The 16,836-nt window shown below is 35.9% G+C and overlaps 2 protein-coding genes across 5 annotated transcripts in view; one reads left to right on the top strand and one right to left on the bottom strand.

The window, feature by feature from the left end:
- The window catches only part of mim (missing-in-metastasis), a 352,784-nt gene that overhangs the window by 62,260 nt on the left and 273,688 nt on the right, over positions 1-16,836 (bottom strand). The window lies entirely within an intron of this gene.
- LOC147075006 (phenoloxidase-activating enzyme-like) lies at positions 7,853-15,908 on the top strand. Of its 2 annotated transcripts, XM_085943181.1 has the most exons (6): positions 7,853-8,028; positions 8,840-9,097; positions 10,524-10,896; positions 11,934-12,136; positions 13,263-13,714; positions 13,932-14,892. In XM_085943181.1, exons 1-5 carry the CDS (start codon positions 7,956-7,958, stop codon positions 13,676-13,678), a joined length of 1,323 nt encoding a protein of 440 aa, XP_085799307.1. In that variant the 5' UTR covers positions 7,853-7,955; the 3' UTR covers positions 13,679-13,714; positions 13,932-14,892. The 2 variants fall into 2 exon arrangements, with proteins under 2 accessions (XP_085799307.1, XP_085799306.1); XM_085943180.1 differs by having other exon boundaries at positions 13,263-15,908.

Here is a 16,836-nt window from a genome sequence, read left to right as displayed (position 1 = left end):
TGAAAATACCTTTAACGAGCCTGCCATTGTCAGATCAGCTCGCGCCTCGCGCTTAGTTTACCAGAAATAAAACGGAATACTGGAAGACCGCGACTTCGCTGATGACCTATCGAAAGATATAAGAGATCGGTAAGAGTGGATGAGTTTGCTGGAAGCTGCTAAGGTTCATTAAGGACCTTCGTGTCAGAAACAAGTTGTTTGATACGCTCTCTCGAATGTGTACATATTAGAGCAGTGGTTCTTAACCTGGTTCGGTGAGTCAGTCTCAGGGGTTCGGCGGAGGTCAAGACACACAGGTAACGTACCCTGTTATTGCTAAGAAAGCTCTGGAGATTTTCATACAGTTTGTTACAACAATCTTTGCGAGCAATCCTTTTCGAGGATGCTGGATATAAAAATGAAGAAAAGGGACAGACTTTGTTGCGAAAATGACATGAGAGTGGCACTTGCCAAGGTGAAGCCGCGCATTTCTGAACTGGTCTCTGTAAGGCAACAGCAGAAGTCACACTGATTTGCAGTAAATATTCATTATTATGTTTTTGTTTTTGTGCGAAAATCATGTTTTAATGGTTTTGTTCTTTGGACACAGTGATGTTGATGCACGGTTCATTTTGTGCACCAGTGAAATATATACCTATGTTTTGAATTTTAAAAAAATCATATTTTATTTTTCCAATTAGGAAGGGTTCGGTGAATGCGCATATGAAACTGGTGGGGGTCAGTACCTCCAACAAAGTTAAGTACCACTGTATTAGAGGATTTTTAATAATTTATAGGTTTAATGCATTTATAACATCGTCCTTCCAGGAAATAAATTACACCATTTATCTATTTGATCGAGCTTTGGCAGTACCGCAATATGTTGTATTTGTTTTTAAGTACCTACGTGTTGATTAAACTACCTTTGAAGGCAAATTTTCTTAATTCGTTATTCCATCATTCAATGTCCTTAGTAGCACTAATCTTCACCTTAATATGGGAAAGATACTGTTCGGGAGATCTGCGCCAAAGTGGTGGTGGTGGTGGTGGTCGGACTGTGTCGAAAGACAGACATCATCCTTAGGGGTAAGTAAGTTAGTAGGGGGAGCTTGTGGAATAAAGAAATGTAAACAATTCAATTCAATTCAATTATTTTACATATTGTGGACATTACAAATTATAAGTTTAAGACGTTCACAACATGACATTTAGAAACAACGAAATATTATTAAAACAATATTAGGTACATAATAAAAGAGATAGATTCCATAGTATAAATGTGTAAATACAAAAAATTATATAGGTAGGTACAAGGAAGTACACCGGATGAGTTAAGCAGACCCTATTTTAAGAATTTATAAAATAACTTCCACCTATACTCATCCTCACGTAGATGTAATATATCAACATCCGAAGCGATTTAGTTGAACAGAGTTATTGCCCTCCCAATTGGCATCACCAATGGCAGGTTAGTTCTGCTCCTCGGGAGAACAAACAACTGATGCTCCCGATTTCTAAGATAGTTATCAGGGACACACAAGTCAATACTACCAAGAATGGCAAAGTTCTCATTCACACCACGTATAAGTCGAAAAAAATACGTGGCCAAATATTGATATCTTCTAGCACTTAAAATACAGTATATAAGCATACCTAAGAGAAAGTCAGTTGGATAAAGCCACGGATAGTATCCATATAACCTCAAATAAAGGAGTCTCAAAAATTTCTTTTGAACTCGCTCCACCATAAGGTCATATTTGAACTGATGCGGGGCCCAAACAATCGACCCACTCTCAAGCCGGCTTCTCACTAAGGAATTATAAAGAATTTTTAATACAGTAACATCTGAAAAGACCCGGGAAGTACGCAAGACGAAGCCCAACATTTGTAGCGCCTTTTTACAAATGATAGCAATATGGCCACTAAATGACAGCTTACTGTCAAACGTAATGCCAAGATCCCTTACAGATGGTATTCGCGAAAGAACTCTGCCATGCATCGAATATTGGAAAAATAATACTCGCGAGGCTCTGGTAAACGATAAAATAGTGCATTTTTCAATATTGAAGTCCAGTTTGTTACGCCTGCCCCAATCTAATATATTATCTATATCAAGTTGGAGTTGACGACAATCGTCCAAGGTGACAACTTCCATGAAGAGTTTCAGGTCATCAGCGAACAACAAAAACATAGCATTTTCATTCCTCGGTCATTGGCGGCAGCAAAGCCCCAGAACAGCTAATGGTAGTGTCGATGATAATAATTATCTACCGAAAGGTCTTACAGTGATATTTATTTAAAAACGTAAAAATAAAACGATTGTAATAATAATTATCATACTATCAATTCAATAAATTTACTTATCTCATTATCATTGGCTCTACAATCCTGTAAATCTTGGCTGTCTCCAAGATATCTTGATTCGCCGGCCTATCGCGAGCTGCAATTCTGCAGTGTGATGCCGTTTCTATAAACGCAGTCAAAACATCTTAACTGGGTCTTTCTTTACATCTCTGACTTTTTTATCATTAGAATGTTTGGTGGCTGCATTTCCTCCAGCCGTGTGACGTGACCCGAGCATAGAGGCGTCATATCGAAAGAAAGCAGCGATAAAGCTCTGACTTATAGGTACCTCGTTCGCACGACGCTATTTTCCTGTATAGTTAAAAAAAAAAAAAAAAAGATTTTTCTCTCAAATAAATCAAGGTCTTATCATTTTTTGTGAGTACCCAATATGGGTCTGAATAGTGACGTGAATAACTGACATGTATTTATATGTTGCATTAACTTAATATTATTAATTCATCCTGATTTCCCACTGGCAAATAATAATATGATGGATTTATCAGTAGTGAAACCAGTACGGAAACCACAATAAAGTAAATATACCTATGTCGGATACGTGAAAAAAATTAAGCACCTTAACCACTAACTACTGATAAAGCTATCATGGAACAGTATAACTACTTACTCGTAGGGACGCCATATCGAAAAAAGATATTGTATCAATGCCTGATATCGTTATCGTACGGAAAGAAGGTATCGATCTTTTTTGACGGCCCTAAGTATAACCACTACAGAAAGAACTTGAGCACCTAGTGGCGAAGGGTCCTTACCAAGCGACTATTTAACGCTAAATAGAGTATATTATGCTTCATAACTTTGCACTCCGGCTCTAGGATGAAAATTATGTAATATACTTATATTATCTATTTATTTATTACCTAATCCATATATTATGTAATGCAAGTGAATATCATTTGATCTAATTGCATGCGAGGTAATTAGACAAAGAGGCGTATCAGTGTAGTAAAAACTACAAAAAAGTGCAAAGTTATAAAACGTACACGAGACGATGGCAAACTAACTTGACAAATAATGTGTTGTAAATAAAACATTATAAACATATTTCAAATGCGCACAGCGATATCTGTCCCATCTCACTGGAATCTGGATTATTACAAGTACTTATATAATAAATATAGAAGACGATGGAGACACCATAAAAAAATATCCGCGTCGTATTGAAGAAATAATGCTCCTAGCGAACTGCCTACAACATACACTGAAAAACGAAACTGTGTGTTTGCAAAGAGAGAAATGTTAGTATACTGGCGGTTTCACCCTTCTAGTGTAAACGTTTGGTTTGAAGCTAAGCAGTGGTTATTTAAAATTAAAAATTAAATTATAAGTTCAAATCATTTAAATAATATGATTTAAATAATATGATATAATTAATATGAATAAAAATAAAAATTATGACGTACCTACTAATAGTAAGAGTACCTACAACATTATTAAATGCAAACATACGTGTGAAAAAATAGTCATGTCGGTAGTTACTTATTAACCTTTTCCACTCGAGATTTTTTTTATAGGTACATACCACCCACTCGAGACTTTTTTCCGTACAAAGCATAATTTCAATATAAAACATTTAATTGATGACAAAAATGTAAAAAAGAAATTTTTTTTTTATTCTGTAAAATAGATTTATAATGAATATACTGTACTTATTTTTAGTTTATTTATAATTCTTCATTGTGTGGTATTTCACAAAGCAATCTCCAATATGTAATCCTGGCTTATCACAGAATCGTAATGAAATAGCGGTATGTAGAGAAGTGGCTATGTAAATCGTCCAAACATATAGTTATGAGTCATGACTGTAAATATGATACAAATGAATTGCCTTCAAATACACTTGTAATATAAGCGGCTGTCTCGTAAATTTCCTAAATTAGTTTCGGGCTCATAACAACTCAATCCCAGTGCGGTACACATTATCAAAAGATTTCTCAAAAAATAATAAATCGATACGTAATAAGTTTCATTTGACTCATTAGAGTATTTCACATATGTAGGTTCCGAATCGGCATAATATACTAGTAAGTATTGTCATCAAAAACAGTCTATTCAAATATAAAACTGTAAACTATACGAGACGCCCCTGCGCAAGCGAGAACCAATAAAAAATATAAACACACTTCAAAATCATGCGTGACAAACACTTCACTCTAGTCTGGGAACGTTCAATAAATAAAATTTATGTGACAAAAAAAATTGCTTGCAAAGCGACGACCTACGAATAAAAAGAGAAGATTCCGATAAAAATACTATGTTGAAATTACGCACGCAGTATTCTTTTGCCGACTTCTTTCTCAGATAAATGTAATAACCTATTATTATTCATTCTAACTTGATTGAAATCGCATTATAAAAAATTCTGAAAATATTACAAAAAATGATTTTATAAGCGTGCCGCCGCTACGGCGGCACTCGAGTAATACGGGAAACTTGTGATGCCGCCGATATGGCGGCACTCGAGTGTTAAGGGTTAATATGTTAATTAGAAATATTTACAAGATAAAAATAACTTTTTATGTACCACGTTTTTAAATTTTCTGTTGAATCATATAAACTTGACAATTCTATGTATTAATAAAAACTTTTTATTGTACTTGATAGAAATACTGAAATGTCATTTTGACATTTCATATTGATTTCATAGTAACGCACGTATGTATTAATAATTTAGTTGCTAGGACCCCCTTAGCAACCAACAATAATAACTTTCCATACAAAACAGAATAAACTGAAAATGAATTCAATTCTGCTTAAAAATGGCTAAAAGTATTAAAAGAATGCATTGTCGTCGTGTTCTGATATATTCTAAAAGTTTCAAACGTCTAGCTAGTCGGGAAGTTAGTTAAAAATTTTCGATCATCCAATACAAATCTTGGAAACAAGAAAAAAATGTACTGGACGCACAAGAAAAAATTAGTACTGGACAAACAAGAATACGAGCTAATAAAAACGTGGTAAAATACATAAAACTAAATTAATAAATCTCGTAAGAATGTACGTAAGAATTACGTCCAAATATGCACTCATTTAGTTACCCATCGCACATCTCCGTCTAACAAGCACTCTTTGCAACTGATGACACGTAAAATAATTGTCATGATCGTAATGTTTGTTTAAGTATCGACAATTAATGTGTGCGACCCGTGGAAGTAATTTCTAGGAAATATTTTCAATTTCAAAATTATTGTATTTCCGACGCAGTGACGAATTGTGAGAATTTAACATTGGCGAAAGTTGTTAAATTCACCATTAATTTATGTAATGCTAAATCTCTAGGAGCACGTCATAGAAGAAAGCTTATTCGAAAATAATCATTGTTATTTATAAGCAATAGTACCTAGCAGTGGCGAAGGGTAACTTTTGGAAAGAGGTAGACTGTGGAGATCTGATAAAAAGAGCACACTTGTCAGGAATACTTACGACAATAGTACGATATTTACTACTAATGAATAGGTCTACAATAATAAATGACAACGACACACTAATTCAATGAAACTTCAAAAACTCATTGACGACATAAAAATGAGCGATGCGTTTAAATTACGTATTTTTCAAAACATTTATACCCATCAAGAATCATTAGATAAAATTTATTTTTATTTTTAAAAACAATCTATACTTACTTATTTATTATAATATTCGATTAAACGCCGTTGAAATTATTTTTTTAATTATCTAATTATTATTGATTTTGGACAAAGTGCGCAGTCGTGACAACATATCATGCGCGAATGTTTTAGGCTCTGCGATAGGAGCTTACTTTATTTCATATAAATCAACAGACTTGCTGAGGTTACGAGACGTAAAGTCCATACGAAAAAAATTCAGAATTATTTCACACATAATCGGAAATTTATTTACGTCAATATAGATGGCGTGCTGTGGTATATTTTTTAATACCTTTGCAGATTGTTTTATAAAATGTGTAATACTGTAATACATTTCTATATATACGACATCTCTCGTTGGGAAAATAAATTATTTTTATAGAACATTTAATAATGAAGTGATTAAGTATATAAATATATCAATATGCAATTAAAAAATATTTTTCTTAAGAAGGTAGGCTTTAAATAATCGCGAGTCTTCGCCACTGGTACCTAGGTATCTTCCTCTGTTGACGTAAAGTGAACAAACTGTATGTAGATTACCCACTAATTAATGTTGCCAGTAAAGTTGGCGATTTTGTGATTACCATCATTTTATATACTACTTATACCAAGTCACAGTAAAATTAATAATATGGTATTATTTCAATGTTAACGAATATCTGTACAATAGTATACAAACTTCGGACATAATTGAATGGTGCCTATTTCCCATGGGCTAACATTTCTTTTTTAAATTATAACATTGACAACAAGTTAATACCCAACAAAGGTCACTTTACCTTAATAATATAGAGGTACAATCTCATAATATTATATTTCTTCATAAAATAATAAATATACCTATTATAATTTAAATTTAATGATGCAATGGATGTATAATTGTCACAACTATAACCTCGTGGATAGTAAACCTGCAGCACGCGAGGCAACTGAGGTGACAAACAAAATGAATTCAAAATTTATAAATTACTATCAGGCGTAGGTACTTTCTTTTGCCTATGCAACTTACGTACATAGTTCAATGTCCAAGGCGCAAGTTGAGATCTCCTGGATTAGAGCAGCTAGCTGCGTATCTCCTTCATCGCACACAAAAGGCTGTTAATTTAACGAAAACTCTGACTAAAAAAAACTAACCAAACAGGTTTTTAAATAATTCCAGAAACATATTGACGGTCATTTTAGCATTGTATTCTTCTCGATCAATAATTTCGATAATGATTTTTTATCAAATCAGGTATTCGAAATAGAAATACGAATGAGACAATGACAAAAATGAATACTGTATGTCTGACGTTAAAAGCAAAATAATATAAGCCTGAAGTGAAACGTTTCGTATATAAACAATAATCACTTGGCTTTTTAAAAATTTTAATTTAACGAAAGTTTTTTTTATAAAAAAAATCACTATTGAAATTTACTTCCTTTCAGATGTATTAAAACTCTGGAAAAGGCGCAAAAGAAAATACTTCTCTCATAGTATTACCCATATACGAGGCGAGATACAGCGGCGTGCGGGCGGTGCTCTTGAAGTAGCAAATTACGGAGGTGCGCAGTTATAGCTACGTTTAGTCTCAGGTAGACGAATCACAAAATTAACTGCGTCTCTTAAATTATGTGTGCCTACTCAGGCCCATTGCCCACCTGGACCAATTCTCATTATGCATTGTTTCAAAATTAGATTGCGTATTTAACATCGCTGCCGAAAATCATTGCAATAATATTGCTCACGGTAAAATTATATTCGATAAACATCGAGTAAGATGTAGACAATATTAGAATGTACAAAAGTTGACAGCCCTGACTAGAAGGCAAGGATATAAATAAAATTATTATATAATTATTTATCTACGATGTGGTCATACATTCACTTAAAACACCAGTTTTTTGTTTGTGTTAGTCTTGAACAATACGACGGGCAGTACGGTTATTTCGTAGGTGGAAAATAGTTTTTGTTTTGGGTATTTGACAAGAACCAAGCTGTGATATATTATTTCGATTATGATAGAAGTCCAGGAAAGAGGATGCCTTACGGTGGTGGTACTGTTCTCGGTATTTGCTTTCGTTTCTGCACGTAAGTAAAAATACACTAACATTAGCATTTGTTTACATACCTAATTGTATTATAATTTATTTTTTACCATCTCACCTATTAGAACAGGGGTTCACGAAGTGTCCCGCGGGCCAATTGTGTCTAGCGTGACTTTTTGATGTGTCCTGCGAGAGTTATGTTAAATCTGTATTATTTTTTATTCTTCATATCGAATATTAAAAATTAAATTTAAAATTAAATATCATCCGGCAAGAATGAATGGTCCAGAAAATTTGAGCCTAGGTTGCAGGACTTAGTTTCAAACAAACAATTGCATAAATCACATCGTGAAAAATTTTTTAATATCATGTTTTAGTACTTATATTAACAAGAGTATAAATAATGTATATTTAGTTAAAAAATATACATTTACACAATGAAATACGTAGATTTAAAAATTTTTGCCTTATGTTTTATAAAAACAGAAAATATTTACAACAGAAAGGGCGGTCCACCAAATATTTTTGATTTCAAAATTGTCCCTTTGACGAAAAAGTTTGTAAATCCCTGTATTAGAAGATAATATTATCATAAATGCCGATAAGTAAATTCGATTGATTTGGATTAGTAGATATTGATAAAATCACTGTACATTGGGTGTACGGTGGGTTAGTTTGGAAGGGTCATTGTTTGTGTTGACTGACCCCAGTCTTGGGTAACTGCTTAGACATTCTCAGTCATAAAAAATATGCTTCACATCGAAAAGTAGGGTCCCGCGATACGTCCGATTAAGACCGGACGTCGTTTGGAGGGGCGATTAACTTCAATGACAGCGAATTCATATTCTTTCCAGAAAACTACTGCAACACTCCATCTGGCAGCACCGGCCAGTGCATCGTTGTCAAAAATTGTCCGTCGCTCCTTAAAATTCTGCAGAATCGCAACAGGTCACCTGACGAGACACAGCTGTTGAAGAGTTCGCAATGTGGAACTGAAGGAAGGTTACCTAAGGTCTGTTGCCCTTCAGCTTCTCGTCCTGCCAACGGGGGATGTGCGACAGGACGCTGCGTTAACGTCAGACAATGTCCAGCTCTGGCGAGTTTACTAGAAGGTATTATCACTATTTAGACAATCACAGTAAATAAATATGTGAAAAACAATGTATCATATTAACGGTGTTTGCATTCACTCAGAAGAATGTCAAAAACTGTATATTATTCGGAAAATCAGAAAACTTGTGAAATTGTTTATTTTTTGACTTTTTAATCAAAAACGACACGAGCGGAGAAAATCCGCGGTGGCAGTGAACTTTCGAAAAGAGCACTCTAAAAATGCTAAATTATATCATACCTCTAGGAAACTTTCTAGGTAAACCCCTTATTTGACAAGCACTGCTCGGACTATGGCCTCATCCACTGCCACCCCACTGATTTTATTTTATTTTGCTCAGCATTTTCTAAATTTTCAACAGCACCGTCAATGGTATGGCACGAAATTTTCGCCAATACTGAAATCCATCTCATCTTCAGTCCACTAAAGTTCTCATAGAGTTAATAATCATCAGTCATACCTATACCTAGTCTTCGCGACATATGTATTTGAACAGGTACGTAAAATAATAAAAAGATAGCCAAATAAGGTATGGCTCGTCTTTGATGCTTCAAAATGAATGCAAGATATATAAATTTATGTGTCAACCGGCGATTTGATTGGTTATGGCTGAAATTTCTTTCAACTCGATGCGAAATGTCTGGGACTCACGATTGTACTCGGTCAAAACCAAATGCCGCCTATTCGACGCTTGCATTCTGACGGTGATGCTTTACGGTAGCGAATCATGGCAAAACATGGCTCAGAGCAACCGTATACTGAGCTTCGAAAACAGATGTTTGCGACGAATACTGGGTGTGCGTATGACTTTAGGAGCAACGAGGAGATAAGAGAACGCACCAAGCAGCCTCTCATCATGCTGAAAGTGAAGAGGCAACGTTGGACCTGGCTCGGCCACGTGCTGCGGATGCCAGAAGAGAACTTTAACCTGGCTTGCCTGTTCTTCAGGCCGACCGGATTCCGGCGACCTGGAAGGCCGCTAAATACAATCTACAGAGTGTATACGGCGGAGCTACGGGATGCTGGATTTGACCTGGAACGAAGCAAGAAGACTGGCGAGCGACAGGGATTCTTGGACGCGCCGCGTGGTGTCCATATGCTCCAGTTAAGGGGCTGATATGGCCAAAGAAGAAGAAAAGAAGAAATTTCTATAGCTGCGTGAGCATCGAGCGATTACTTGGCCGTCCTCCTCAAAATCAACGCAACCAACTTATCCACATTGTCAAGTAGTGGTTCGTACTAAGTTTTTTGTTTTTTTTTTTCACATTTTCCACGGACTCAACAGCGGAATTGGTGGCGTGTTGGAAAGATTGGTGGTTGGAGGCGAGCGTTTTTTTGTATGTTTTTCGAAACTTGATATTTAATCGTCAGAAATTGATGTACCCGGACGTAAAAAGTTTCACTTAAAAATCAATTTCACTTTTCAGGACCTAGTACACCGGACGTTGTTCAAGCTCTCCAAAACGCAGCTTGTAACGGCGTCGAACCATCAAGCGTGTGCTGCGCAGAAGCTGCACAGCCTACTCCCGTTTCTCCGACAGCTACCGAACCATTCTACGCAGGCTTGGCAGATCGTCTGCTGCCAGAAAAAGGTATGTGCGGGCAGGAAGAATTCGAGAATAAGATCATCGGCGGAAATGTGACAGGATTGGAGCAGTACCCGTGGATGGGCCTAGTTGAATACCGGTCAATGTGGGGACCCATATCGCCTGCCTGTGGAGCAACTCTCATATCGCCGAGATACATTATCACGGCAGGGCATTGCGTGTTGGGATCAATCCTTACAGAAGTCGGAACACCGTGAGTACTTCAAAACCAATAAATAAATAAGTATATACTTAATATAATATGTAGGTACTTATATAATATTATGTGTGATGCTGTATACCACGAAAAACACCGTGTTAAAACAGTGCTGTACAAAGTAGCAAAAGGTGAAGAATTAAACAAAATTTTTGAAGTAATTTTATTACAAATTGCATACGGTCTTGCATAAAATCCCGATGAACTCACAATCAATTAATGTGATTTTCTCAAAGCCTGGGCGTTTAGGTGACAGTTTCACTTCTACTAGTAGCATCCTCTCTATCTTCCCATTCGGACGTACAATATTTTTGCAGCATAAATTTAATATATTATGCAGACGGGCATATTTACTGAATAATAAATAAACTTCAATAAAATCTGGACGTAGGTACACTATCTGTGCATTAACCCATTGATACGACTCTACAACACGGGTAAACTACTAAATAGGAACACGTATTTACGTTCAAAAAGCATCTAGAATAATTGCCGCAATAGGTCTTATGGCCAAAGCACACTGCGAGTGGCCGTGCGATGAAAGCAGGCATAGGTGAATGGCACAGAATATACAAACAGTCGCCGGTCCGACACGGACTGCCGTGGTGTTATCAGCAAAATTAGTTCAGAATCCGATTTTGACATTGAATTCAATAATTTGGTGTTGCTTTACTATTTATTAAGACGCAAGAAGTCTATTTGCACTAATTCAATTAATTTTTCGATAATTTTCGCGGCGAAATTAAAAATATCACGCAGCAAAACTCCATGCATCACAAAATCAGCACGGGACCGCGGGACGGTGCTGATTTTGCTGAGTCTGCGCGTCAGCATAAACTTATCGGGACTTCTGTGAGAGAACATAATCTAGTGTCACACGCATAAGATTGTATGCAGACTGAAATGCCAGCATGACCATAGAATATGCACGGGAACCGGGAAGGGACAAAGATTATTGGAAGTACTGCATGGGAAATTACAACGCAAGAATTGGTGATTTCTTATGTCGTAAAATGTGTTATTGTTAATTTCAGAGTGAGTGTCCGTCTAGGAGAGTTCGACAAGCGCCAAGGTGTAGACTGTCTCCCGTTGTATGGAGGCCGACAAGAATGCAATGACGGTCCGTTGAGCATAACCATCGAGCAGATTATCGCTCATCCCGACTACAAACCGGTGGTAGGTGGAAATAAGAACGACATCGCGATGATCAGGCTAGCCAGTGAGGCTCCTTATTCAAGTGAGTTAGTCAACATTTGTCCCGACCCAACCACATTTTTTTTTCATGGGGGATGAAATCCGATGTGGATCTTGGCCCCTCGCGAACAGGTTTTTTTACGATACATGGTTGTTGGCCACTTTTGCTGAAATTATTAGGTTCATGGGTCTTTGGGTCCAATCACACTGCATGAAAAATTTCCAGACGCGGAATTCGAACCTGAGGCGCGATTTCATAAGAGGACACATTATTACTCGTTCACCGAGGGTGCCCACAATGCAATTACTATTATTAATTTATTAGTAAAGATAACTGGAATTGTCAAACTTACAGTAGGCAGGTAATACCTACACAATTTTTCAAAATTATGTCTTCTAATAGTCTTGTTTCTAAGGAGTGAATGAATGCCATATCAAAATATTAGCAAGCGCAAATACGTTATAACTAAAAATTTGGACGCCGGCTAGGAATCGAAGTAAAGTGGTCGCTAATATAAACGGAATTTAAGGTAACACCTCAGACGCATAGTTGTAAGTAAATTAATATGGGAATGATTATTTATTAACATTTTACAAGCTGCTTAAATGGTACATCGCATTGACAGGAATCCGATCAATGCAGGGTAGTAAACAAATATTTTTCAAGACATATTTTTCCAATAAGTATCTAGGATTGTCTCCATCATGTTTCAAATTATGTAAATGTATATTTAACATTCCAGTATTATTTGCCTTAAAACGCCCACGATGGCCGAGCGGCTAACGCCTCGGCTTATAATGTCGTGGGTCCCAGGTTCAAACCCTGGGTCTGGCAAGTACACATATTGTTTTTCAATGCGTATTTGTAGTCAAAGTATGTACCTAATAGGCTGAGCAAGTGGATAACGTCCATTTCTCGTAAAATCAAAAACCTGTTAATACAAACCTCCACTCTGTGAAGGTCCATTTGATCTTCTTAGGGTCGGACATGGCCAAAAAAACATTTGTAAATGTCAACAAAATTCAACCACAATACAGGAGTTACTTTGTTTTCAGATATTCTAGTCGTAGAAACATAAAGAGTCATTCCTAATTTAAGTGTGTATACTTCGTGGGCCATTTATCCAACTGAGAACGATTGAAAATATATGATAATTAACCATTTCCAGGTTATATCCGCCCAATCTGCCTGCCTGCAGACGACATAACACAGCGACGATCTAGTGAGCCAATAGAAGTTCTGGTGGCGGGGTGGGGGACTACCGAGAACGGAACCGGCAGCAATGTCAAGCTTCATATTTTGATCCCACTGGTGAGCCTTGAAAAGTGCCAAATCCCATACAACACACGAGGACTAAGATCGTCGCTGTGGGAGAAGCAACTCTGTGCTGGCGGCGACGGCGGAAAGGATTCGTGCCGTGGAGACTCTGGCGGGCCTCTGATGACCCAAGAAGCGGACACACATTATGAACTTCACGGAGTCGTGAGCTTTGGACCGACCCCGTGCGCTCTCGCCAACGTTCCTGGAGTTTACACCAAGGTCTTCGCGTACCTTCCGTGGATTCGCAGTGTTATCAGAGAATAGATTCCGTTTCAGTCAGTTAGGTAAAATGTGTACGAGGTCTGAACTTTTGCCTTTCGACTAATGAAAAGATTTGAAATATAAAATTTGAGAACACACCTACAGACCTACAAACTTATCTAAAGAATGGCAAAAAATGGAACTACGAACTACCATAGGACGCCATTCTGAATGTCAGATTTTGTCCAGTTATGAGTCTTGATTGGGTAGTTTTCGACAGTGGCTCCCCCATCCCATTCTTCAGATAAGTTTGTAGGTCTGTACCTTTTTTTTTTAATTTGTGTGACAATTTGAGCGACTTAGGCAAAATAAATAAATTACTGGACAGGTTTTCTTTCGACATTCAAATTTACTTTTAAAAATAAAATAATATTGTGTTAGGGTAATTTACAAATGTGTTCAGAAGTAATAAGTGAAAATGTGAAAAGAAATATATTTGTTCACTATGTATGTTTTTATACACAAGATTTTTGTATAAAGAAATAAAAAACCTTTTCTGATGACGTTTTGTTAGTAGTTGACATTATTTAAAAATATTTCCCATTAGAATGATGGAACATCCTAAAGCAACCATAGATCGTACTGTCAGTGCCAGACACAAACATGGACCCTCCAAACTAACCGCCCCGCACCACACTCGGTCTTAATCGAGCGTATCACGAGGCCTTACGTTTCGATGTGAAACATCAGCAGTTGATGCAGGGAATGTCTCAGGAGATGCCCTAAACTGAAACTGTAACTGCCAGATTGGTTGCCAGACAGTGTTGTTACCTAATAGCAGTTTTGTTCATAATTTTAATCCGCCAGTCTGCTTCAATCTAAGACACACGGCGCTGCAAGTTGCCACGTCCCCGCTGTGTCTTAGTCCTTATGTAAGATGGTAAATTATTGTAAGAAAGGAAGTCAAAAAAATATTATTTTGTTGTAGTCAAAACAGAAATAAATTACATAGTATTATATTTTTTAAAGCTTCCATCCTTCCTACTTCCATCGAAATTGGTAAAAAATCTTTGACCGAGATTTCACAATAAAATTTACCATCAACGTTCACGTTTACAAACGCTTGAAATGTTACATATCTGTAGTCAAAACGCTACAAAAATACATACAAGTACTAGTTTAAAAAAAAAAAAAAGAAATACCTATGTAAGTACTTGGTAATTGCTAACATAAAATGTAGTACTAGTATGATTACAATAAATTGAGTGATATTTTTGAAAAACACTTGAAATGTGCTATCGACCATCGGTTTAGATTTTTTTGTCTTTAAACTTTGTGTACTTATGGATTTCTTAATCGACGTTACATAAAAAGCATGTACTTAAATCATTTAAAATTCAACTAATCAATTATACTACGGCTGCTAGAAATTGTTTTGTATGTTAAAAAAAATCAAATCAGTTGGGTAAATAAGGATAATAATTGTACCCATATATTAAGTCATTTAATTGTATCATAATTGATATATAATATGTTGCAGCAGTGACCTCATACAAACTTACAGAGACATCGATACGTACTATAATGTAATGGTTGTCGCGATATATCAAGGTACCTACCTAACCTAATACGCTGAATCACCAATACTCATGCGTTCAAATTCTGTAATAATCCGTACGTAAATTTATCATGTTTTATATGGAATATCGTGTTATATAATGTTTGAGACTTTTGCGGTTGTTTCTTATCGTAATAGATTTCTGGGGTTTCGCTCTGCAACGAGTCCGAGACGTCGAGGATAGAACGAGGAAGAACACGCGGTGAAACCCCAAAAATCTATTACGATTACAAAGTTGTAAGTTTTTCATTATCAACCTTAAAACAAATAATTAAAAATGAGATTATTTTTTATTACTTTTTCTACGCCGTTAAATCATAATTAATTTGAGGTATTTTTAAAAATAAAATTGAAATCCCTTATTGTTTTTTGTTCAAGATTTAATTGAATTTTAAAAACGAACTGACTCCATCTATTTTCATTTCTCTACGACAGCGATTTCCAAGCTGGGTAGCGCGGATGGTTGCAAAGGGAGGCGCGAAAAGTTTAACACAAAATAATGTAGCCACAGGTTTGCAGTTTGGAAATGCATAATTTATAAAACGCCCGCTAGTTATAGACTACATAAAAAAACAGTCATATAAAAGGTTGTTTGCAAACCTGTCTCAAGATATGGAGACTAATTTTATAATACCTCACTTCTATACTATTGTGAAGCGCGCTGGCCATCACGTGAAAAAATGAAATAAAAGGGTCAAATCAGAATATTTAAATTTGAAGCAAATTTGTTTAGGAATGATAGACTTTGTTGTTATACTTGTCTATTTGGTTGAAATTTAAAAAAAAATGAGTGAATAAATTAATGCAAGGACCACTAATCCATTTACTGGTTTAAAATGACAAAGTGAAGGCATTCATCAAAAATTGGAGCTTTGGAAATCAAAATTACAAAAAAATAAGTTCGTCATGTTTCCACTTTTAAATGATTTTTGCGCCAGATATATTGAAGCAAACAAAAAAGAACTTTTAATATACAACGTTTTAAAATTGTGTGTTGAATCATATAAACTTGACTTGACTAGCTTAAACGATCAAAAAATTTTGTATTTGATAGAAATAATACTGAAATGTCATTTTGACACTCATATTGATATCCATAGTAACGCACGTATATATTATAAATTAGTTGCTAGGACCCCAGAACCCTAGCAACCAATAATAGTGTATTGGATTACGGATTTCTTCCGAAATAACTTTTCATACAAAACAGAATTATCTGAAAATGAATTTAATTCTACTTAAAGATGGCTAAAAGTATTAAAAATATGCATTGGCATCGTGTTCTGATATATTCTAAAAGTTTTAAATGTCTAGCTAGTCGGGAAGTTAGTTAAAAATCGATTGCAAGATTTGTACCGGACAAACAACCACCGGACAAATAAGAATACGACCTAATAAAAACGTTGTAATATAAATTTCATTAAACAATTCCATCTACTTCAATATTAAGTTAGCCATAACATAACAGTGAAGCTTAGCTCGTGTAGAGTGACCTATGTATTAGAAGTAGATACGTGCAATGCAAGTTAATATTATGGTTTGTATAAAATTATTATGTATTAACCCTTGCAGTGAAATCCCATGTGGGTGGGTAGGCAGGTAA

The sequence above is a fragment of the Rhyacophila brunnea genome, unplaced genomic scaffold (assembly GCF_057557595.1).
Source record: "Rhyacophila brunnea isolate RB1 unplaced genomic scaffold, BYU_Rbru_1.0 scaffold_15, whole genome shotgun sequence".
Classification (NCBI taxonomy): Eukaryota; Metazoa; Arthropoda; class Insecta; order Trichoptera; family Rhyacophilidae; genus Rhyacophila; species Rhyacophila brunnea.
Note: the sequence above shows the minus strand (reverse complement) of the source record. Positions and strands in the feature narration are given on the sequence as shown.